Genomic DNA, 26666 nt, shown 5'->3' on the forward strand with positions numbered 1-26666 from the left:
TTTCAGGCACCTGACAGAGTCAGTCTTAATTCCTTCAGTCAATAAAGCAAAGTAGACCTCTTTGTGAAATAATGCAGAGCAGCAGTCTAGTTTAAACATAATCCAAAGCCTTCCATACAAGTGGATACCCAGCATTTTTCTGCTAACTGTGAGGCAAGCAACTCAGTAAACTGAGATGACTGCATGACCCACATAAAGTTGGCTTCTTTCATATGTCATGAGGAAAGATTGGCATAACTATCTCTAATTTCCAAGCACAGACACAGACAAGCGCCAGCCATGTAACATTTTACTGACTCATTACAACTGAGGACTCTGGCAGGGAGACTTTTTTTTTTTTTTTTTAAAGTGAGTAAAACTGAAATGTTATTTCAAATAAACTGAGATTACTGTGGATGAGAAGTGTAAGAAGAGAGAATTATGCATGCAATACATATAAACTGAGATTATCATTTCAAGGAGTGGTTTGGTTGGACTGTGAATTAGGAAGCTTTTTGGTCCTTCCACAGGCATTTTTAAGTTTAGCAAAAGCTGTTGCCAGAAACTTGAGGTTGGATTCCAGTGAGAGATTACAAGATTTTACAGATATTTCTGAGAGGTCCTTCTATCCATGAATTCTTCCATTTAGCTTCTTTATATTTTGGTCAGGCAACTAAAACCACAAACCATTATTCTTGCCCTTTCGGCTGCTTCCTAAATTTGCAAGCACAGCCTGGAACTTACCAGAAAAATTAAGTCCAAAGCCAGTTTAAGACAATGTAGGGTCTCCGGTGAGGTTCGGAGGAAGAGCTCTGAATTATTTCTGATCAGCAAAATGATCACTCTAGGACTTCTCCCCAAAGGTCTGTTCCAAGTGGGCACCCAGCCCAGGCTTCCTGCCATCCCTACTCTTTTGATCATACTTATAGTTTGTAGGACCCACACCCTGACCCTTTCCTAATACACCTCTGACTCCTAAGTGCTTTCTGACCCCACTGAACAGGCCCTGACTCAGACTCCATGGCAAAAACACAGGAATCACAAACAGGAGTCTTGCATGGGAGCAAGTTACTTTGCCCCAGCTGTTCCAAGCTGATTACCCATGACTACATTTATCCCACTATCAATGCAATAAAGCTCAATTCTTATGAAAGGGTAGGCTACTCTGCACGCACAGCAAGGTTAGAGTTCACACTCAGGCATTTGCTGCCAACCAGGTAACATTTATCAGTGTAAGCAGAAAACTTAGACTGACCAGATCCACAAAACTGGACTCAATCACTTGGATGACTTAAGCCAAAAGCTCACATGAGTAACTTCTCAAGCAGAGGAGGCTGGGGTTCCCCCCACCCCAGCCCTTTCCATAGAGGGTCTATGAACCCAAGGTGAAGGTCTTCATTGTTGGTAAGGATCAAAGACAGTCATTCCAATAAAATGGAACTGTCCCAACTTGCAGAAATTCAGACAAAATTCATGCTACTAGTTTTTCACAAGTGTTTAAATGAACCTCAACACTTTTTGAAATTTGCCCTACTCTAAGATGTGCCAATACAAAAGGCTGCTGAGCCATTCAGCTTCCTCATCTACGCTACAGACACCTGGATCACTTGTCAGTTACTGCAATTGCCAAAAAAAAGTTTTTCCAAGGCCCAAGAGTGAATATAGGTGACTTACTCCTCCTTTTGCAAAACTTAAATGAAAAGAAATATGAAAAGTCCTTCAAGGGGCCTGAGAGGAAAAAAAAAAACTAATTTAGTTTTAAGCAATCAAGCACAGAAATGGAAGGGCAGTGAAAGTGTCTGTAGACAGATAAAAAAAACAGTAACAAGAAGAGTAACTTTTAAAAAGAAGAACAGGTAATGAACGGTAATGATTACAGAAGAGGGAAATTAAGAATTTGCAGGGAGAGAGGAGGACAAACTTAAGTTTTCTACAGAAACAAGCAGCAGATTAAAAACAGCAGAATAGCAGGAAGAAAGAAAAGAAAGAACTTAACGTTTTAGTAAAGCACAAGACTTCTCAGATTCAATAACAGTATGAAAGGATGCAAGAAACTTCAGGAGATCCTAAAAGAGCAAAGAGGTAACACAAGGACGGGATGGACACAAGAAATATTTATATAATAGAAGGTTTTTGTTTTTGTTTTTGTTTTAAGTTTTCTAAACTATTTCTATACAATAGTTTTAATTGAATCATTCAAGCATTAGAGGTGACAGCTCAGTTAATAGTTAGTATATAATATACATAGTATATATTATATCCTGGAGGAAAGAAAAGGACAAGATCTAAAAATATATAATTTAGGAGCAAGCAATGATAATAGAATATTGATCAAAATCAGCACACCATTCAGAAAAGAACATTTATTAAAATTATTACTACTACAAACCTTTTTCTTGGAAGTTTTCATATTCTTCTTGGAAGAAAAACATATTAGAATTCAGATAATGTTTCTTTCCACACAAGTTCTTCCAGTAGGAAACAGTAAAAGGAAAGTACCATTGGTTTCTTATTCCAAATTTTCCTAGATGTTAGGTACAATAGAAACAGTTACAGAATTCAATGTCTTATGTCTCTATATAGAATACTACTATCTTATCAGTTGTGCAGAGCTGGCTACAATATTTAATCAGCTCAAATTCTGAGCTGTGTTGAACAAACCTTATTAAAGTGGAACAAAGAAGTCATTTAGCTGTAACACTGAGTCCCACAACAAAATAACAGAGCCTCAGAGGTACCATGCTTTACCCTGCCCCCAAATCAGCTTCAAAGCGCAACAGAATCAAGGGATTAGTGATATAGTCGCAGCCTAACAAGATCTTGTATACTAAAAAGAGAAAAGAAAGTGCACCAAATGGCCTGCCAAGGCAAATAAGCCTTATTTTTTTATTATAACATGTTGCACCAATCACTAAAGATTCCTCTTTCATCACTGTATGTACAATTTAAACCAGTCAGCATTAGAAACATTCATTGTAGCGCATAAGCAAAGGGCAATAGTAAGCTCGAACATACAACCTAAACTTTGAAATTCCCTGATCCTTCCATGCTTCACTTACCAATCACACAGCACATTTTGTGCACTGGAGTTGCCGTTCATCTACAGATAATGGCAGGTGTCAATTCAAGTTAAAGGTTGACAAATTCAGTTGCACATTCCTCACACCCCTATCTTTCAGGGCAAAATTAATTTTTTCATTTTTACATTTTTTAAAGAAACTCAGAGTCACTGGAAGAAAAGACAACTTATGCAAATCTGAGGAAAGGCAAATTTCAAACAGCTATTGAGGCATTAGGATATGATTCCAAATGTCCAAATCAATGACATTCACAAAACTTGGGTATTGAAAAAATATCCCAGCACTTTCTGAAATTATGCTTGAAAAAGTTAATTACTTTTCATTATGACCTGCACTCTGGAGTGACTGGGAATGAGATATAGTAATCAGGCAGTTCAAAGGTTTTCTTCGTGATCTGAAAGTATATTGCTGTTCATGGGTATGATCCCAAGTAATGACCTGGAAGATTCCTCCACTTTCACAGGAGGTTTTGCTACTAGACTGAGCTTATTGTGGAGTCTCAACAAAATCCCAAATTATTCCTTCAAACGTTTGCCATTCTTATAAACAAACAAAATGAACTTCATGCCTTGCTACAAATTCTAGTCCATTTGTTAGCACTATTTGATATCTGTGTATGTAAAACGACTTTCTTACTAAGTCTTTAATGGCAATCGGGCAGTTTTTCATGTACAAGCTTCAACTCAGATGAAATATTTGTTTTTGTTTTAATTCCATAGAATAAGGAAAGCCAACTCTATTTCATTCAATGGCTACATCTGTGGATGCTTCCAAAATATAACAGGCTCAGAATTAAAAGAGCACTCTGTTCTTACCAGGAATAATATTGCTGAAATACCAGCCGCCTATAGAATATAAAATGGAGTCAAAGAACATCATCCAGCACATCCATCCAAAGGTCATGTATCCTCCTTGTGCTATTGGCTGGTACATATTATTCCACTGAATTCCTAGTAGTAGTAGTAATAATAATGATTTTTAAAAGGTCAAAGCTAAATCAGTACAGCATTAAGTATCACAAACACATTGACAACATATACACCAAGGGTATTTAAGCAATGACAGAAAAAGACTGAAGTTAGGAACAGGATTACTGTTATTAACTGAACAGAAATGAACTGCCATGCCTTTCCAAGCCTCTGTTTAGAGCAGCAGGTGACTCAGCTGCTGAGAAAAATGCAGAGAACTTGTTACAGAAAGGGCTGTTTATGAAGTTTTAGCTGGTCCTTAATTTGGCAAAATAAAAAGAGTTATGACTCTCAAAATGCTCCATTAAACTGTTTAATAAATTGGGCTTTATGACATACTGTTGATACTCAAAGAAATTAGTTATACAAAGTTTCAAGACATTTATATAATGTTAAATCTGAAAATTCTAACTAAGGAGTAGGCTGTTGTGTGCATTGACTTTGTTTAGAGGTTAACTCGAACTACAAACACTAATTGACTGAATAAGCACTTGATAAAAGTTTTCCATTGCAGAAGACATGAAAGGAAGAAACAAACACTACCACTACAAACAGCTACAGTATTTTTGAAAAGTAAAATAAAAGTAATTAAATCATAGATTTATATAAGCATTGCATTTTTTCTAAAAAGGAGCAAAATGTTACTTTGCAGTACAGCAGGTTGTGATATTTTTTCCACAAGTCTTTTTCTACAATTGTTGAGAAAAGCAGTTTTTCCACAAAGCTTCCCCCCCAATAAAGATGAGTCATTTTGATGGGAAATGTCTGGGGAAAATTTTTAAGCCAAATTTTCTACAACTCTCTCTTCGCATTTTTCAGCTTTTGTATCATTATAGTATTTTTCCAGTGCCTAGTGGTTTGAAATATCCATTGTCATCAAAACCGATCTTGCCCTAATAGTAACAAAAGAAAGGGATTCCATCCCTTTATATATTTAGATACATAAAAAATATATGTCCTTTGCCATTTATCAAGGGCCCAAACATTCACATACTACTTTTCTTCAACTCCAACATCAATAGGGGCAGCTTCTTACCTTGGGGATAGTAGGGATCACTGGGTTAAACCAGGCAGTAAATTGCTACAACACTCGATATTTCAAAAGATATTTTTTTCCTAACACTTAAATCTGTACAATACAGATTTCTTGTGCATTTCTGCACCTTGCACAGTAGCCCTCAGTGGGAATTTCACCAGCTGTCTCCAGGCTTGCAGAGACAGGCATCTTGCGACTCAGACTGAGTACGAAAAGGGTCATATAGGAGAAAGTTACCAGATCCTTTACAAAGTAAGGCCTTTTTTTTTTCCTACTTTCCAATGCAGAACAGTTAAATATTCATTTTAGCATTACCTTGAGAGTGATTAACATATACTGTTTCATTTCATATACTATTTCACACAATATTGTTCTCATAAACCTCCACGGATATACACCAGTGCATGTGAGCCTACACAAATCTAGTACAAAACTCTCCATTGATATCCCCACCATCTAACAAGCATCAGAGCTGCCAGTGCCATCAATGACAATTCCCAAGAAACTTCTGTAGGTGCTATGCCCACAGCCTCCTCCACTGGAAAATGAGAAATAACATGTTCAAACAGGGAAATACTATTCAGACAGATGCTGATCCTTAGGTAGCTCTACTGAATTTTGCTGAACTTAAAATTTGTTTTTGCATCTTTAACTCTTTCATTAGCCAAACACACTCACTCTGCCATCTCTCAGTAGATGTGGCAGAGACTTTCTTCCAACCTGTAATGTCAATCATAAGACAGAGCAACTCAAAGCCTGCTTTAAATTACTGCTAGAAAATAAGTGACACAAAGTTGACTTGTTTCAATGGGCATTAAAAAGGTTTTTGTCCTCCCTTATGATCTGTGCTGCTCACTCATGATTAGAGATTTTTTTCAAAACAAAGTAAATGGAAAACATTTCCAAATGTAGTTACTTGAAAGCATAATTACAAAGCTTTTCTCTAACTGGAGATCTTACCTACTTCCTGACCCTCAAAGAATGTAACGAAAAATATTCCTTGCCCAAAGGCAGTTGTAGACAGAAGACCCTACAACACCAGAGGAGAAACAGGATGTGAACATCAAATAAAACACTTCGTTAACAAGTTCCATAAAACAAATAACTTGCAATATTAAAAAGCAAGCAGAAAATAGAGTTTACTGCTTCACATAGGCTAATGGCCATTTTTCCCTTTCAGATTTTAACAATACTCCCCCACATATTGCAGTAATATTCACTCCACTTTAAAGGGCTTCGCCAACTTAGTTATTAATATTGGAAAGCATTATTTAATTTTACCACAAGTTATAGACCAACACAAATCTACCACATATTGAAAACATGTAATGCATAACACTGTAACAAGATGTAAAGCAGGCCAGCTTTTTTCCATTATTTTATGCAGTATGAATTGTTCAGTCAGCTTAATTTGATGTTACATATGCTTTCTTTTGAAAGAGTGAAGCCATTAAGTGTGAAGTACAGGTCTGCATTACATAACAGTGATACTTGGATGACCCAGTCAGGGATATGCTATGTTAAGACAGTGCAAAGACATAAAACAGCTTATGGCATACATACAACAGGAGAGGATGTGGAAGAATTGATGCCTAAATAACAGGTACCTCAGACTGTATAAAACAGATAATGACTAGATAAATTCCTGATCTAATCCCCATTGTACTCAATGGAAAACCAAATTCCTGCAAAGATCAGAATAGTCTAAAATGGATTCAACAGCAGAAGGGCTGGATTCCTACACAAAGCTTGCAAGGTTAAAACTAGCAAATATTTACATATAGATTACTGCTCTGCTTCTACTTAACAGTAAAATCCTATGTGAGGATTTGCAGTAGACACAAGTGCACACTCCATCTACTGTTGATTGACATGAGGTAACCTAAGCCTTTATGTGTAGACATAGGTTGTATCTACAACCAGATAATTGCCCTAGTCAAACAGTCATCCCTAGTTTTCCCTGCAGTTGTGGCAGTTGCAACCTGTAGCTTCAGCATACAAGATTCACCTGAACATTAGATCTCCTTTTCAAGAGAAAGTGCATCTAAAATATTTGGTACATGTATCATTGAACTGGGGCATAAGAGAGAGCCTGCATGAGGACTAGTTTGTACAATTCATTGTAGACCAAAAACATTAGAGGCTTTGGACAGATTACTGAGGATAATGTATACTGCCCAGATCAGCTGTTACACAACTAAAGCAAGATGCCCTCTAGAATACCACTCTGATTCAAAACATCCTGCCATACATTCTGCAAAACAGAAACCTGGGACAAAATTAGTAAATTATATTCTACTTTTTCAAAATTATGGAAATGCACAGTATGCTTGGAGAAGGAAGAGATTAGAAAAGGAAAAGAAATACTTACCGTAACAATCTGACTGGCAAAATTCAACTGGTTTTGCAGGACCAACAAAACTATGTAGGGTAAAAAACTGATCATATACACAAGGCTGGCGCACAGAGCTGCTGTATTGGCACTGCGAAAAAATGCTCCCAACAGATAGCTAAACATAATAACTGCCACTCCAAAATCCAGGAGGAAAAGGAAGATGAGGAAGCTGTTGCTGTAAGCAAAGATTCCACTCGCTTTTAAGATGATGACTAGAGCACAGCTGCTTATTGTGAGCACAATGACATTCTCCAGAAACCAAGCCAAGAAATGAATGGCTGGATGTACACCCATTGTTTTCATATACTGCAAGACAATATAGCAAAGACACATCTTAAAGTTAGGATGCTTTTTTTTTTTTCTCTCCTCTCTCTTTTTAAGCAAAACATGTCACCACCAAGACACTACTAGTTCCCCAAAGGATAATGCTATCTTCATCTTGAATTACTTGTCTCCTTTTCCTTTTCCTGGGCTCGCTTCTGTTGCTCTCTTCCAGATCTAAAATTCAGTTCTGAACAACAGCTGCCTCTGAGCTTATCACATATAAGCATGAGGAATCCCAGTGCTCAGGCACAACACTCTTCTTGCATGGGGTTGCAGGATGAGATGGGAGATTACAGGGTCCTCCAGTAGGGAGATTGCCTTCAAATACTCTAAAAAAGTACTGAACATATCTACTGTATAAACAAGTGTTCTTCTCAGCCTGTTGCTGAACTGAAAGTAGTATTTTTTAAAAATGGCAATCTACTCACCACATCCATTCCAAAGAGGAACAAATTTACAATCACTTTTCTTTTTTTTTTTTTTTTTAAGTGTGTGTAGAAAAACTTCTGCTAAATCTTGAATACGTTTATAAACCTGTATGCATTATCATGGAAATGATAATTTAGCCAGGTTTGAGGTATCACCCCTCTATTTTTAAAAAACAGCATTTGGAAACAAGGTAATACTACTTCTGAAGAATTCTTCATAAAATGATCAAAATATACTTTTCAGACAATATTGAATTAATATTTTAAAACATTCCCAAAAAAGAGGCCTATCTTACAAGGCAAAGTTTAGAGAAATTAGATAACTTCCCAGATTCAGAAAGAGATTCCAGTAGCATAAAGAGCAGCATAATTTTTCTTCAGAAAAGTTATATTTATCCATAAAGAAAATATATCATAAAAAAACAATCCTATATGCTTAGCACCTGCTGAAACTTGCCACTGACATAAGTAAATAGTTTTGTCTCCTTTTTCCTGTGTCACTATCCCTTGTATTTCTGGTAATTCCATGAAGTACATGGCAAATTTTTTATTTGGTTCAGGACAGATTATCAGATTAGGCCACATATAATTGCCCTTTAAGGGAGCAAAATATGAATAAGAGTCCAAAAAATATGATTCTAATCACAATTCTGTTGGGTATTCTTAGCTATGGATGGACACAGCAGCAATTAAATGCATTCAGCATCTATGAAGAACAGACTCTCAAACCACCAGGACTCATTCCAAAAAAATTCCAGATGCAAATTTTATGAATCTTTTGCTTGTTGCTTTGTTTTATCTCAGGGAAAATATTTGTTTACTAAGAGGACTGATGCTTAAACTCAAAGCAATAATCTTATGGATCTCAGCTGGCAGCTAGAACTTGAACTTAGTACCCAGAGGAAACAAGTGAAAACAAAAATAGTTGGTCTGTGAGTACTCAAAAGTACCTCAAAGTTTAAGTTGAGTATTTCAGTACACTCTATGAAAGCAATTTTAATTTCTGAGGCTTAGCTTTCTCCTACCTCTTCTAGGTGAATCTCTCTTTCATAAACCAACTTGCGAACCATGCCAGCAACAGAAACCATCCATGTTAACATCATCATAAGTGGGAAAAAAAAACCTATATTGTTCAAGAATCTATAAAAAAATATGCATAGTTGTCAGCCCCAAAGGTAAAACATTTTAAAGCAGAAAGTTAACATGTTAATACTAGGACTATTTTCAAAGTACTCATAGAATAGTAAGATTTGAGATGAACAATAAAGACTTATTTTTGTTCAGATTAAGTAATTTGCTTATTTATTTTTCATGCAACTAGCTAAGTATATGTAATAGTACTATAATTTTACGTTAACATACGTCAATAGTAAAATTCATGCAATCCCTCTCTGGGGTGATGAGCCTCCGTTCATATTAAAACAAAATTCAGATTTGTGTCAATTGCAAATAAACACATTTGGAGTGCAAGGGCTATCATGAGCCAGTCAACTTTTGCTTCACTGGAACAGATTTCTCACCAGTCAATAAATTTACATAATGATGCTCAGGGTGTTATGATGGTTTTACACAGAACCACCCCATACTTTTTCTTTTGGTCACATCACCTTTGCACCATATTTCATCACATACCAGGAACTAAATTCTCAGTTTGTGCAAAGGATATCTAAGGATGGAAAATGAGTTTCTTATCATGCTTTAAGCTATCTTCACAAAATGTTGACACTGTCTCTATCCAGCAGGCGACTCCACAGCATAGCTGTAAACAGCTTGTAAGGGGTCACTTGCTGGGTAGAGGTTACACAGTGTGCTGTGGACACATCTCCTCAATAACATTCCTTACGGTGTGACATTCAGGTACCAGACATACTGGTTCAATCCTATGCCAGGATAAGCATTCACCCATTGCAAAAATCCAGTGGCTTTCCAAGTCCTCCAGTCAACTCTGGCCTAAACTAGTAACATTTTGGATTAAAAAAAAAGCAGAAAATTTACTTACAGATCACTGGTATGACAAGGGTAAGGCATGGCTTGCACCTGAATTGCTGGCTCTGAAGTATCTGTCCCAGTGTGTACTGAAATAATTGCCCTTTCAATCATGTCTTGTAGAGGAATAAAGATATGGTTGTATTTAAACCCATCAGCTGGCAAGTTCTGGGGATGAGATTTCCACATTGGGTTTTTTATCAAATCTGTTCTCATGCTATAGAGAACACTGGTCCTAATTGTATACGAAATGTGTTGCGGAAGATTTCTAGACTCTTGTGTCTCGTTTCTTGGCACGTTGAAGATGATACCTGACACAGAAGGAAAAGCACTTAATTCTCAGGCTTATATAATTTATTTCTTTTTTTTTTTACATAGCTAACTCATGGCCAACTATTAAATTACAGTAGGATACACTCATCTGTCAGAACAGACCTTTTTAAAGTACACTGCTTTCTTGGCTTACACACAAAAATGGTAGGTTTCATACAGAGACAATTTCTTTTACATTCCCATTTAATCATATGATAAATGGGTTTGCAATGACCCTTTGTATCTGAGAAAATCCCTTCTGTGATTTGTCCTTTGGAATTGCAGCTTATTCTCTTTTTATCCAGATTTAATCCATTTTGGGGGACCGATCTCAATTCCACAGTCAAACCAGCTACCAGAAAATTTGTCCAAAGCATAACCACCCCTGGAAGTGGCTGAAAAAGAAAAAAGTACTAACCCACTAAAATTAACACCAATTTTTAATTTCAGAGTTAATTAAATAACTGCTGGCTTAACACAGCATAATTTGCATGTTTATTTTCTCTAGCTCTGTAAAAAGAAATGTGGATGAAAGTTTTATCTGTAGCTGCAAAGATGAAGTCAAATATAGTAAATTGACTGTACTTCCCTATTGGATGACCGAGACATTTTAGGACTTCTTGATGAATATGAAAAGTTGATCTTTTTTTTCCTTAGAAAAGGAGGAAGATTTCTCACCTACCACCTGGCTCTCAAAAAGATAAAAATCATAGAATACTTTAGTCTTTGCTGTACAGCTTATTTTTTCAACTAGCCGAATATATTTCCCCATTTGTGCAAACAATTAATTTTCTAAGTTCATAAGGCTATGAAGGTTGCAAACAAAGAAAACAAGGAAAAATTTAGCTACAGTTTCATGTCTTACTCTGAAAAGGAATATATGCCTACATCTAAACATGCAGTATTGAGATATTGAACACATTAGGACCCTTTCACAGTCTTGAAAGTAAGCAAGATGTATGTTGGCATATGATCCTCCCCTATGCAAGTGGGCACAAAATGGATCTACAGCACGACAATTCACTTTCCTGAAGGCCAGGATCTGTCCATCAGTTTCTTCCTTTCAAGGGTCAAGCAACTTCATTCCCTATAAAGATACTCTTGAGCAGCTCTCCTTCTCCCATGGCCTGGTCTGTTGGCTTTATACTGATGCAGGCTGGCCATTTCCACCCTCTGCAAGGGCATGGGCTGCATGAGTGACAGAAAAGGCACAGGAGTCCAGACCATCTGAGTGTTATTCTTATATATTGCTTTTGCACAGTTTTAATGTTTCATTCTCTCAAACTGCTTTGATATGATTTCTGTTGTGAAGGAGTCCATGGAGACAATCAAAAAAACCAAAACAATTCGGAGGGGGAAAAAATTATGGCACATGTTATACTGACTTAAACGGGGACAGTATTGCTTGCTTTCTTTAGGAAAGGCTACATGCAACTTTAAAAGCATTTCAGGCAAGAAGAGAATGCGTATAATAATAGAAACATTTTTGTCTTTTAAACTCTTTTCAGTGCAATTAATTAATTCTCAGCAATAAGGATGTTATGCAAGAAAAGGATAAAGTATATAATCCCAGGGAGGAAAAGAAATAACATCAGTTGCTTAAGAATTAATTTACTCTAAATAAACAAGTTAATTTCTGAGGTGTTTGTTTAAGAATGAAACTTAGAAAAAAAATCCTCTTTCCTCCTTTTTGTAAAGTCAAAAAATATGAAAATTAAAATGCAAAAGGAGAAAAATGAAGTGGTTTTGTCAAAATGAGTAGTCCAATTTCCTCAGTAGTGTGTATTTTTCAGTTCTTTTTATTCAGTTTTAAATGTTTATGATTCTTCTTTTCCATATCATATTTCATTAGAAATAACAGACTCCAAGGATTCATTTCAGAACTCCACAATCAAAACAACAATATAGTTGGTCTTAACTGCATATTTTACAGCACTCGGATGTTGGGAAATATCTGTATAAGGTAAATGGGCACTATTTATCCTATATGTGTTTCAATATATACTTTGAAATTGTGTAAGCTTAACCAAACTTAACAAGAAACACGGACAATGACATTTCTACAAAGTCTGATATTTTCCTGTCAATATACATTTTAAATAAGATACTTACTAGCCAAAAAATTATTTTGCTGCATGAGCTCATGAGCCTTCTCCTCCAATTTCTCAATAGATTCAAAAGGCTGGAAACGATCCAGTAATATACAGGAAGATGTATTTACTAAGAGCTGTGATAACAGGTCAATCTGTTTAGTTGCTGAGCTGTTGAGCATCTTGTCCATCATAGTTTCTAAGAGGAAACAAATTGAACTGCCTTAGTTTTAATGAATTAAACAGAACAGAAAGGTATGTTCTCTCCTGCATATCCTGTAGGAATAAATACCCTTTGTAAAAAAGACATTTAGGGAACAGTTTTCAAACACATCAGAATATCAGTGTGATCTTATGGAAGCATAGTTCTTCGTGATTCAGGGGCTTTTACATGTCCTCAGCTACCTTTCCTTTCAATTTCAGAACAAAAGAACAAGAAGTTGTTCTAGGAAAAAAGACTGCGTCCACGAACTTATAGGATGTGTAACGTTTCCTTACCCTGCCATAACTACTCTCCCAAATGTGAGAGAATTATTCTATTTGGAACATCCCAGAACAGACATCTGCCTTTTTCTTTTAGTAATACATGACCAGTTCTTACCTCCTTAGCATGGCTAAAGTTTCAAGCAGATTGTCACATAGGGCATAAGCATGTAGACTGAAGCCCTACATTTAAAATAAATAAAATAAATTTCCATAAAAATAAAACTAGAACCTCTCCATTTTGATTTGGATCTAATTTATGGATCTAACGTGAAGATACACACTGAACCAAGGCCTGGGTTCCAAAAACACTGAACCTTTGGAGGAGTTCAGACCTCCATCCATTCTTAGAGGTTTGTCCTTAACATTTGAGGAAATAATCAGGATAGCATGAGCTAGAAACAATCTTAATTCATCTGAATGTCATAGAAACATCCAAATTTCTCAGGTAATAAACAACAAGCTATAGAATATCCAACACAGGTTTCCTTCTTTAGTTTTTCAAGACTCACTTGAACACATAGGCTTTAAAAAGGATAGGTGATGATCCCCCTCCTGCCCCGATATCAGTGGTGATAGATCCTGGATCACAGATGTTAGTCAGGTATGCAGCATAGCAAATATTAGAGCAGGAAGGCAAATAAATGGAAACATGTATGGAGTAGTCTGGACAGAAGGCAGCATTACCAGCAAGAGATAAAGAAAGATCATGAGGAGAGGCAGTAGAGGAACTGATAATCTAAACCTCAGAAGACAAGCAAGTAATGACAGGGTTAATTCATGGGTTGAGAGAAAACAGCACCAAGTATAGATAATATATATGTCTATCTACTGCTATCCTTCAGGAAGATAAAGGAAATACACATGCTGGCACTTATATTACAGCATCAGAGAATAGAATATTTCTAATATTAACCCTAAGTAATAGAGTTAAGTTTTCATATATATCACATAAAATTATAACCCTATATATGCATGAATATACATATACACACACACACAAAAAAGAAAGAAATCACCAGACTTCTTCACCAGCTGATCTTCATAAGACCTTCAGTTGAAATAAATCAAAAGTTAACTTAAAATAATCCTCTCTTGTGACTTAAAATTTACATTTTTAGCATATTTGCTGCTTGCTTGGAGCATGGCACAATTAAATGTTTCTGAAAGTGACGTACTGTATGTTAAAATCCGCATGAACCTCTATACACTGGTATAGAAATAACATCTTAATATATGAACACATATAACCACGGGAAAGTTTTAGAATATATAGAAATATTTAGAAATTTAGAATATACATATCTAAGATTGTCCATCTTGTATTTTCCTCATTTATAAATGTAGCAATCAAAATAACAAACTTGGCAGAGCTGCTTTTATTAATATCTTTGTATTTCATAAAAAACAAACTCAGCCTTCACCTCCCACTTAGCTTGTTTAACCTATAAATTAAGTAATTGGGAGGGAATATAATTGTTTTCTATAAAACTACTAGGTAGAAATGCTTTTTAAGCAAAAGGTTGCAAGAAGAATAAATTGGAATAAACTGATCATGAATGAATTTAGGTTGGAAGTTAGGAGGAAGTTTCTAGTTATCAGGTGATTTCAGCTGAGGCATAGCTTTCAGTGACATTGTTAAAGCTATTTGCTTCCAGCTTTCTATATATACAATACCATTTCATTAAAATGAGGGCAGCAGAGGAGTAACATGAAGGAAAGCTGCTCGTTTTTATCCTGACAGCTACCTCCAAGGTCACATGCAGCCCTTTGTAAGGGAAGATTCCTTGGGAGTAAAAACAGTGCATATCTGGGTGACATCACTAAAGAACAAAATCGAGACTCAGGAAACAGGAGCCAAAAAGAAGAGTCTGCAGCATACCTGTCTCCCATTGCTTCCTGAGAGGTTCATAAGGACTGCTCTCAGCAAGGAGCTCACAAGCCCTAGCAGGACAGGGATTATGTAAAATTGGTTAAACCCAGGAAGGTATTGAAAGTTGCTGAGTTGGAAAGCAAGACTAGAGAAACGAAGTTCAGTTGGAGGCTAGTTTAAAAAAAGGGAAGATGAGTTTTCAAAAATAAATACCCTCCCTACCAAAAAAAAAAAAAAAACAACACAAACCACCCACTGAGCAAAACTGACACACTAACTCTGTAAAACACAGTTTTAGAAATTGATAAATTTGACAGGTCATTTTATAATGATATCATATGATCATTTTACAAAATGGACAGAACAGTTCTACATAACGCAGTGTCCCATGACACTTTCCAATAGGAGTAGCAGGGCAAATAAAATGTCACTAAAACTGTTAACCACGTTTATAGCATTGTGGTGAAGTAAGAAAAGATACATACACAAACACCTAGCATTTGAGCATAATTAAAACCAGCTTAATGCAAGTGAAGATGCAATAAACCAAGGGAATATTTGCTTTAGTGGCAAGACAAATACATAATCACACAGATTAGGTGATTTTAGAAAACTTGAGCTTTGGATGGAAATAAACAGACTATGAGTGGTAAAACCAATAACATATGTGGATACCTTTAAGACTTTAATTGGATCCAAGCAAGATAATTACAAAACTAAAACACTGATGCAGTTTAAATATAATGAAATTTAAAAAACCATAAGAACAGAGGTTTACAGTAACAGCTGCACATGATTATAGACTAATAAAATGATCAATAAGCATACAAATGAACAAAAGCAACAAAAATGAGAAGGCATAGTCATTTTTCAAAAAGAAAAGTGACAAAATTAATTTGTAAAAAGAAGTGCAAAGTATTAGTGCAGAACAGACCCTTGGCACAGAATAAAGTCTGACGTCTCATTTGTACGAGATGGACCAAGATCAGTTTCACAAAGGCATGTATGCCATTGTGATCTATAGCCTGTATTGATTTTTATTTTTTATATGATGTTAATTTTATTGACTGTATAACAATAAAATTAAGAATTTTTAGTTAAGTAAGCTATTCTACTTAAATGATTTCCTGTATTCACTATCCAGCATTATTAACCACTTATTCCATATTGGCAAGTGTCCTTAAATTCAATTCAAAAGCCACAGCTTAACAAACATATGCACAGATTTCTGAGACAACATCGTCTCCAACGGTGAAGACAGACCTGACACCTCAAGAGATCCTGTTGAGTTATCTACTTAATGAAATATTATTTGCTCATAACCTATCACACAGTTCCCTATGTTAAACCCATACAAAAGAAATCCATCTATTACTCAACTAATATATGGAGACGGACATGTTTCTAGTAGGCCTTATGGGTTAAAAGACTTGTTTTTTCTCCCTCTTGCTATCTTTCCAATTGTACAATTTTGTTTTTATTTTAACTCTATTGCAGTCCAGCTTTAACACGAGCGGTGAACAGTGCCTGACCCAGACTAGCTTACAGCTCAATGGTTAAGCAAATTTTCCTAAGAGATGGTCAAAATAAGTTTGAACCCCTCAGCCTAAGAATACCGAGTCCAGATCTCTTAATTTCTGGATTAAATTCTGCACACCACTTTCCATGTTTCTTAGTGAAAGTGTGTGCACTTAGTGGAAAGCCTTCAACCATAGCCTTCAAATCAAGGCCATCAGTTTCAGTGAAATCTCATATTCTATAGGCGCAAAAGGAAAAATCAAGAACTTCACGTCATGCCAACTATGATGGTGCCAGCTCAGGGCCATAGCAGAATTTAAGATTGAGAGTAAAAATCAGCATTTACAAGCACTCAGGAGTTTCTGTGGATTTGGGGCATCTCCTGCTTAGAGACAGGTACCTAAATCCAACATAAATTGCACTTCAGGTATGTAACTTTTATTATTATTTCTGCTCTACAGATAAAGAATTAAGTCTAGGCATAATCTGCATTGCTGTAAAGATCATTTTTTCCTAGCAATAAGGACCACACAGCCCCTTCATGGAGGCATGTGCGAGCTCATCACAGCCTGTCTTCATCAGGTTACCGGAACAGATTTGTGCTTGGTTCATAACTATCCTAATACTCACTGATAACAAACTATATAGATCTCTCATTTCTACCATTATCCTCTTCTGAGAATCACCCAGCTTTCTTGTGTATGACTTCATACTTTCTATTATTACGTTTCATCTCACTTCTCTCTTTCTCTCCAGACTCAAAATTCGTAAGTTGTTCTTAAAAGATGTTAGAATATGCCTTTGCATGGACAGTTCCTTCCAACACTATCAGCAACAAGTTTAATTAGCATTCTACTTAATGATAAAGGAACTTTTTTTTTTTTAATCAAATTCTTTAAAAATCTTTAACTTTCCAGCATAACCCTTGGTCTCTTTTTTTTTTTTTTTTTTTTTGTTTAGTCGCTGCATACCCAAAATCACTCATAACAACCCCCCTCATCTCCTCCAATATAAACTGCTTCCCCTGTGATATCTGTCAGGCCCCAAGCATGTCCTCCCCACTCCCGGGGCTCAAGGCCAACGCAGAGAGGGCGCAGCTGCGGACAGCCCTGCCAGGGGACACTGTCAGCCAGCCTCAAGGGGGGATCTCAGGGGGCCACCCCCTTCCCGTGGGAGCTGTGCTGAGCTACGCCCAGACCTGATAGTATCATATCTCATGCCTTCCTGAGGTTCAGGGAGATCATGCACAACTAATTCCTGGTAAAAGAAGAAAGATACAGACAGCTTTTGCTTGTCTTGATTAAAAACACACTGCATCCATTCTGATTTTTTTTATTTATTTCCATTTAAAGTATATATTTCCTTAAAAATTTACTACCAGAATTTACTACTACATAATAGAACTGTAGCTACCAAGATCACTTCTCCCTTCCCTCCTCTTAAATATAGCTCCTATATTAATAGTTCCTCCATGACAGTTCACCACTTCTAATTTGTTACCAAATCTGTAATTCAATAATTCAGGTCTTCTAATATTCTAAAATGGAAATGATCCAGTCCCTCAGAAAAAATAATAAAAAAACAGTTAGAAATATTTGAGACTAATTCAGCAAGAGAATTTAAAGACAAGTATTTTAGTATCATCTAAGTAAGGACAACATTCAATTTCAACTAAACAGTTCTAAGTTTAAGATAAGCAGACTTATAATGTCTAATGAGGTAACTGGTGTATGCACTTTCACATACGTACCATACACTTGCATCTTTTCAATAAGCTTTCCCACGTCAATATTCAAGTGACTTTCTACAAAGTGTTTTATGAAATTATTTTGCAGTGCTTCCTAAAATAAAAAGTGTTAGAAGATGTTATATATGTTAATCCTTGCTAAAGAAATATAAAATATACCTATTGATTCACATTCAGTTCCCTTACAAAGACTTCCAGCATGACACTGGAAAAGTCACTGAGCCTCTCCATGTCTTCAGTCTTCACCCATTAATGAGGTTAACTCCAGCCACCTAAAATAAACAACATTGTATATACTCCCCAGGGCTGTACACCCACTGTCTTTCTTTGCTCCAGATATTGTAACTGTGAGTCAGTTCTAATGTTCTTGTAAGTCTGCTGGGATCAAAATCCATTTTCTTTTTCTGTAAGACTACTGGGGCATTGTTCTATTAGCAGTGGCAGTGGTAAAATAAACATCTTTAAAAACTGGCATCTGGGAATTCTCTTCATATTGTTTTCACTTCTTTATCTCATTTGCTAAGTTCTAAGGGGGGAGAAAAATTGTTAGCTCTACAAGAGCATCCTGGGATCTGAAAGGGTGATGAATGATTACTAGTAATATTCCTTAACTGAACTTAAAGTAACAGTTCTACTCATGATGTATGAGCCACGACCAGATTTGCTTATTTTGCCCACAGTGTAACAGCTATGCATGTTTTTAGAATAAAAACATAGCAAAAATACATTCTATTGAGGAAAGCAATGTAAAAGGACACAGAAATATATAGAATGGGGGTAGGGGATTAGTAACAAGGTGGGGGTTGTTTGTTTTTTTTAAAAAACAGTCACTACTTTCCACAGCAATTTTATATCAGCTGTACACACTGTTGAAAAAAGCAAATGATAAAATATTTTATGCAGCTTGCTTATTTCCTACAAACTTAAACTGCATAAAGCTTGCAGGGGTACCTACTTGTTTTATTTCCCTTACTGCTTCGTAATATTGGATGTAGTGAGTATAACATTGCTTTTAAATATTTTCAACTCAGAAGGTTTCTCACTGTAGGCTCATAATCTAAAGCAAATCTACCTCTTTTTCACCTCTTTTCAAACCTATAGCCAGATAGGTGGTGAATTTTATATGTATGGAAATTTTGCATAGATCATGTAGCAAGCAATTGGAAAGCAGGAAGCCATCCCACAATTCACGAACCTGCAGCCGAGACACCACGAGGCCTTTTCCGTTGTTTTTAAAAGCCTCAGACATCCTAAGCCACGTGTGAGAATAAGTCTTCAAGTTTTCCACAAAAGCAAAAGTGAAATTGGCCTGGGAGAAGAAAAAAAAAAGAGAGAGAGAAAGAAAAGATAGAGACAAGTGAAATAAAAACTGCACATAGCAAACCCTGTAGAAACAGGAAAAACTTGCATGTTTCAGATCTTCTACAACTCCTTTCCATTGCATTTTGATAGTCAGCCATAAGGACATCCATGTTTTCTTTTTTCTCCTTAGAAATGAAAGGTATTTGTTGCAGTCTCTGAATACCAAACAAATCAAAGAAAAAGCTTCCTGCAGCATTTATGTTTCCTACCTGAAGGACCATAAAGATCTATAACGTCTCTTTCACACAGAGTATCATAAAGATGCTTTAGAAAGATAGCTAGGAGCATATTTAAAAGAAAGTCTCTACAGACCTGTTGGGCCTTCTATTAGTTGTTGTATATACAATATCTGAAGTTGCCTGTACATACAATAAGGATTGGAAACATGGTCTGGACCATAAAGACAACTGACCAGAAGTACTGCATTTTCAAAACACTCTTGCAGAGCAAGACTTGACTATAGCAAAATATCCTCTGTTTAGTCAAATATAAGCTACACCTTCTCTCTCAATCACTGGTAAACAACCATCAATTTTATTCCAGCCTGTTTTAGCAAATCACAGTGTTCTCAGGATTAGAAAATATTGCAGTATCTTTTTGTTTAAATTGGTATTATCAGTCACATAAGTGTATTTAAGAACTAGATCTCTCCATTACAATCTCGTGTTGTTATTACAGTAGAGATCATGTCATTTCCCAGCAAAGAGTTTCTGCACTGAGTTGTAAACTGCAATTTGGAACCACACTTTTTGTGATAATTCCTACTGAAAGTACATAATTTTTTCCCTAGTACATGAAGTGACTTTTGCAGAAATCCACACCTAGCACTCAGCTCTCCTTCTCTCCAAAAGAGGCACACTTAAGCATCAGGCAATATGGGAGAACACTAGTGGTTGTCCTTTCTTCCCAGCCATAGCACTGTAGGTCCTAAAAAAAACTTTGCAGCTAGTTGCATTTTCCTGAAGGAATTTATTTATTCAGTCTAAATGAGATTCCCTAGTTCACCTTCCAAAGGGATGCAAAATGTTAAATTAAAGTTTTATGTCAAGTCAGCTAAACAAGTTCTCTGGTTAGCAAGTAACACAGAAAGCCCCTGGACTGAAATCCTAGGCCTGAACACTTGGATTATATAACTCACTGACCAGGCAGGATGGTGACAAGTTGAGCGTAGCAAACTGTAGAAATGGGAGATTTCAGTTCCCCCAGTGCAGAGCGAGCATGGGTCACACTGGAACATGATAAGATCAAATTTGCGGACGTCATTAAAAACTGTTAGATGGAGGAGCTCATCTGGCAGCTCAGAAGAGCTCAGATCTCAGTGCTTCTTGACTGTGAGCAGCACAAAGAACTTTTTTCCTGAAGTCACTTTTAAAGAGCCACAGTAACCATAATATGTTTGTATATTATGCAAACAAAAGCCAAAAAACCTACTATAGCATCATGGATTGTTGAAAAAAGGTGAACTTCATACACTACAGAAGCTTATTAGAAAGAAATTAAAAGCAGCAGCCCAAGGGGTCAAATGTTTGCAGGTGTAAAGAGACTAATTAAGGGCAGCATATTGGAAAGTGAACAAATACATATTGCCTATCTAAAAAAGGCTTGAGAAAGACCATATGCATGCACACATATACACACAAACACACTACACAGCAGGGAAGCTATTAGAAAACATCCTTTAAAAAGCTGAAGCTGAATCCGTGTGAGGTGAGAAAACAAAAAAGGAACAACAAACCAACACATGAGAACTGTTGTTTTGTTGTTTTTGTTTTTGTTTTTTTGTTTCCTCATTCACCACAGTAACCTTAGGGAAATTCCCATGTCAGAAGCCTTCTACATGGAAGACACTTAAGAGAATCTGTCTCAAATTGAAGTGGCAGTAAAAAAGGTCATATAATTTAACAAAATGAACAATTACTAATTTCCAGGACTAGATAATATCCAGCCAAGAATTCTGAAAGAACTCAAGGATGAAATAGTTGAAGTACTCACTGCAGTGTAACCCTCTTGATTAAAATTGCCTTGGTATCTGGGAACTGAAGGATAACAAATACAATGCTATTCACAGAAGAAGATGCAGGGGGAACCAGGGGACTACAGACTGATAAGTCTGAAGTCTTTACTAAGCAAATTTTAATTCTGCTATAATAAATAATAATGAATTACAATGAAGAATAATAGTGGAAAATAGAAATGTAGTCGGGAGTTACAATGTGGGATTTTTAAAGAGAAGGTGTGGCTCAATTTTCTGGAGAAGTTAAAGAACATGCAAAAGAGAAAGAGGTTGTTGATACAGAACACCTCACCATAGGTGCCATGGATGCAAAGAGCTTCCATAAACTCAAAAAGCAAGTGAACAAATTAAGGCAGTAAAGTCCTGGCAAGCCTCTGAGCCACAAGACATTGGAAGCTGGCACAGTATTTGGGGGAAGCATCACTGTACCATCATGTTCATCAGCTCTTCCCTGTGCACCCTTTGCTGGCTAAATTCAGAGACCAGACCTGGGACAGGATGAATCCTTAATCTAACCCGGTAAAATGACTCCTGTGAGCTTATGTTCTAATGATTAGTTGGACTTTGATGTTTAATAAGAATTCCCTTGAAGTTCTCCTTTCTGATAAATGAAGATGTATTAAGGTAAATATTCTTTGCAACATCCAGGCTAGACACCGTCTGATTAAAATTAGAGTCTTGAGTATCAAGTGTAGTCCTGTCAGGACTGAGTATGTGTCAACTTCTTCCTGACGTATGCACATATAAAAATGTTATTTTGAGCTTATTTAACTGCCTTTATAATGACATCTTAACAGGCTGACAAGCATGCTCATGCAAACCAGGCAGGCAATGCAAGTTTAGAATAAGAACTTTCTCAACTCATCATCAATTTTCTAATTATACTGGACAAAAAGGCAGGAAACTGAAAGTAATTAATTCAGTAGACTAGCTTTTTAAGTTGTTTTGCTATATTTATATATACACGTTCTGACTGTTCCAATTAGAAAGAAATAGCAAGAAATCTTCCTGATGTGATTTCTTGTACATAAGATCAATTCTGAGAATCTTTCAAAACACGAAACAGTTTCAGCTCACCACTGGCAAAAGTTCTGCTGTGAAAACAGGGATCAAAGACTGCACACTTGGTCTTCGAACTCCTGGGTGCCATTTGTCACTAAACATGGTTGCTATCAGTCAAGCATTCTGACATGCAACTGTGATGGTTGGGGTTATCCTACACATCAAAATGGTTGGCTTCTAGGGAGGTAAAACCAGGGACCTCACAACTCCAGAGGATAGTTAATTACACAATCTTGAAATGAAATACTCCATGTGAAGAATTCATGGAAAATATCTTAATATGCAAATATCAATGGCCTTTTCAGCTTTAATCCTCTACTGCCTTCTTCTAGTAGATAGCTACCATGTGGTCATATAGTCCAAAGGAGATTAAAACCTCTATTCCAATTTCAGTAGGAGACTTGACTGTATAAGGGCGACAGGGGGCCAATATTTTGGGCCAATATTTTGGATTTAAACTCTGTTTCTCTTCAGGCAAAAATTGATAAGCTTGTGTAGTATAACAAATCCAAAAAACTGCTGCAGAAGCTTTCCTATTAGTTTCATATTTATATACAGATATATATCCATAATTGCTTGTTAGTTCTAAGGGTTTGGGGTTCTTTTGGTGGGTGGTGAAGAGGGTTACACAGAACCCTACATAAGCAGATGGAACATTTGGGGGTCTAAGAATATTAACAGACATTGTACTAGAAGCATCTACCAGAACCTTCATTTTGTTCCAGAGCATAAAAAAGAACATAAGTAAATTTTCTTGTAAAGTAAATTGGTATTCTGAACTTCATTACTCAGTCTTGATTTCATTAAAAGATCCATAGAGGAACACAGTGTATGTTAGGAGATTTATCTGTCTTATAGATTCTTTTAAGAAAGTGGTTTTGTCTTGTTAATTGGAAAAAATAATGTAGAAATGTCTTAAATGCATTATTCTCCATGTCATTATAATATAGAATGCAATTAAGCATTCAGAAGGATTTGGAATTTTTATCATTTATCACAACTCATTCTTTATAGAATTTGCATCTATAAAAGTCAAAGAGCTTCATTTTTAGCTGACTAAATTTTTAAAATGAATTATATTCAACTCCACAGAGAAATGGTTTCTTGCCCAAATTAAGTTATTTAACTGCAAAATATGAAATCACTGAAACCTTATTTCTAATTCACAGCAGAAACTATAAAACTACCAAGTATCTAGTATGTGCTACCTAGTATGTGCCATTTCACTTAGTTTTCTACTATCTTACATTTTCAAGTATAAGTCAGGATACCACAATGTATTCCTTTTACATGGAAAATAGTTAGCATCTCATTTAAAGTTATAACAGTCTTTTGTGTACCATCTACAAGCAGTAATGCTATTTCTAGATTTTAAATGAACCTAAATTACCATTCTTCAATAAATATTCCACAACAAGAATCATGTATTTGTAAGATAAATGCAAAATTTGCAGAGAACTCCATGCCGCACTTAAAATAAGTTATCATTCCTTCTATTACATAAGTGCCTCAAAGTCAGTCACAAACCAAAATGTCATTGTACCAGTCATTGTAGACAATTGGACATTGTAGACATTGTAGACATGTCCAATGTCCAATACAGAATACCTACCAAATCAAAACTAGAGACAGGAAAATTGAGTAATATCAAGTCATCGGTATCTGCTTCAGACCACACATACATGGCAGCTCAGACAAAAATATTCATACTCAGGAAGGAAACCAAGATGTACCATAGTTTGTTTTTTAAATGCAATCCAGCGACTCTCTCTGAATGCATTTTCCTTCCTGGGGCTTCCCTTCTCCACAGACCTATGTTGCCCCATAGAGTTCTTATCTTAAGAAAAAGTTGTTGGCAAAAGCTCACTAGCAATATACATATGATTCACTACACTACCGCTAATGTGTTCTTCCTAGTCTTTTTATACATGGTTTAAGGGACTTTGAACAAGATTTTCCTTTTCACAGTGAAGAGAAACTACTGTAACAAGTAGGATAAAAGTTAACATAAATATTAAGCTTAAAGTTGGAACAAGGTAAGAACTCAGGGGTCAGGGTGAATCCAGTTTTCTTAAAGGTAATTATCACACTGTTTCTACCTACCCCAAAAGTAGACCTTTAAAAACAAAGTACAAAAATAAGATCAGTAAACAGAGATGGTGTTACAAATGAGACTTATTGTTTCTTTTGATACTCACCTTCTCTATCACCAGGTCAATCATGTTGATGTTTGAATAGTACAGTATCTTCCCATGTAATAATGGTTTCAGGAAAGTCCATACCAAAGGCCCATTAGAAGACTGTAGAATCTCCTGATAAAGCTTCAAGCAAAACGGAGCTGAAGGAAAAAAGACTCACATTTAAGAAAAAACACAAGCAATTTAAAGTAAAAAAGAAAAAAAAAAAAGATGACTTAATAGCAGGGCGCCAAATACCATCAACTGTCACTGAGCAATCACTACATGTCCCTGAACAGAAATAGTTCATTCAATCTTTGATGCTGTTGATGATGCAAAACTCTAAACATAAGAAAAGAGAAATTGGAGTTCAAAGAGCTTCTCACATTTGTCAAAATCAATTTGTGAACTGAATCTATACTAAAGGCTGCATTAGTGTATTTTAGAGTGGAAGGACATATGCAAAATTTCTGTGCTCAAAATGACTGCTGAGGAAAGAGTCATCTTATAAAGGCTCATAGAACTAGAGTCACCTAAGAAAACAGACTCACTCCAGACCCTCACTTGATCTATAACTTTGTTCCCCTATTTAAGAAATAGGGATAGTTCTTCATAAATACAGACTTTATCTGTATAATTTCATAAAAATCAATGAAAAATACAGGAAAAAACGTGGCTTAAAACTCTGACATTTAACGTCTTGATTTGAAAAGTCCATTAAATTCACCTTTCCATTCCTTAACTAAAAATCATGTTTCTACATCACCCTAATGCACTCATAACCTCATCTAGTCCAAGCGACAGCCTCCAGGACATCCTGCTACACTTACATGACACTCAAGTAAAGGCAATGGGTTCCCTGCAGGAAACATTTAGATTTTTATGCTCAGGTCAGGTGCATTTTTATTATGAGTGGATTTAGAAATATTCCATTTCCAGTGCCACACAGAAGTATTAAAATAATGTCATTAACAGCTTATCAAGGAAGACAAATATTGTTTATAATGAAAAACTAAGCCAAAAACATTTTAAATCCTGCCAAAGGTTAAAGAAACAAGTATCAGAAACATATCATTTAGAACACCCAGGTCTTTGTCCAAAATTTACTTTCTTCAAGGAAGCAATCACTGCTGAACACAATCATTGCTAAGAAAGAACAAGAAATTAACAAAGGCTCCACGGTGGCCAGGCAAAAACAGCAATATGCTAAGGACAGAGAAGACTCTTGTTTATCTTAAGTACCAACCACTTTTCAATAGTTTTATGAAAATTAACTTCTAGCAAACTCAGATTCACACGTGCTAATCACTGAACTGGAAATCAAGTTTTTGTAGCCTTGTATAAGTTTTTATTTTCATTTTCCCTTGCTTCATTTACCTATCTGTAAAATGTGAAAAATGATATTAATTTCCTCACAGTAACACTGGAACTAACTGATGCTTTAAAGATATTTCAAAGTCCTAAGGTAAAAGGTCTTACAACGTTTCAGAGTTGTGATGATACATCATCAAGAAACAAATAGCATTTCCAGCAAAAGCACCTTTCAGAGAGGCTAAGGCCCAAACAATCTCTCTGTTCAGCCATCCTGCTACTCCATTCTGCAAACAGGAATGAAAAGCAGAGCCAAGGAGCAAGGCTAGGACTGAGCTCTGCCTCCCTCCCTCAAGGTGCCTGCTGGTACAGCCAAGACCAAAACCCTTACTTTTGTCTGCTAACCACTGAGACAGAACCAGTTTCCCCGAAGAGTCATATGCCCTGAGTCACCAGTCCTTCACAGAGAGCCTATTGACATTGTAGTACTCTTCTCTTGCACAAGGCAATCAAGTACTGAT

The 26666-nt window shown here is 36.2% G+C and overlaps 1 protein-coding gene across 1 annotated transcript in view; it reads right to left on the bottom strand.

The window, feature by feature from the left end:
* The window catches only part of ABCA13 (ATP binding cassette subfamily A member 13), a 201396-nt gene that overhangs the window by 112571 nt on the left and 62159 nt on the right, over nucleotides 1–26666 (bottom strand). Inside the window, exons 20-29 of the mRNA XM_067292433.1 lie at nucleotides 24856–24995; nucleotides 19415–19528; nucleotides 18223–18313; nucleotides 12621–12797; nucleotides 10210–10507; nucleotides 9236–9350; nucleotides 7435–7764; nucleotides 6024–6093; nucleotides 3875–4009; nucleotides 2369–2503 (exon numbers count right to left, since the gene is read on the bottom strand). Coding sequence (XP_067148534.1) covers nucleotides 2369–2503; nucleotides 3875–4009; nucleotides 6024–6093; nucleotides 7435–7764; nucleotides 9236–9350; nucleotides 10210–10507; nucleotides 12621–12797; nucleotides 18223–18313; nucleotides 19415–19528; nucleotides 24856–24995 — 1605 coding nt within the window. The remainder of the gene's footprint in view (nucleotides 1–2368; nucleotides 2504–3874; nucleotides 4010–6023; nucleotides 6094–7434; nucleotides 7765–9235; nucleotides 9351–10209; nucleotides 10508–12620; nucleotides 12798–18222; nucleotides 18314–19414; nucleotides 19529–24855; nucleotides 24996–26666) is intronic.

This window comes from Apteryx mantelli, chromosome 2 (genome assembly GCF_036417845.1).
Source record: "Apteryx mantelli isolate bAptMan1 chromosome 2, bAptMan1.hap1, whole genome shotgun sequence".
NCBI classification, from domain to species: Eukaryota; Metazoa; Chordata; class Aves; order Apterygiformes; family Apterygidae; genus Apteryx; species Apteryx mantelli.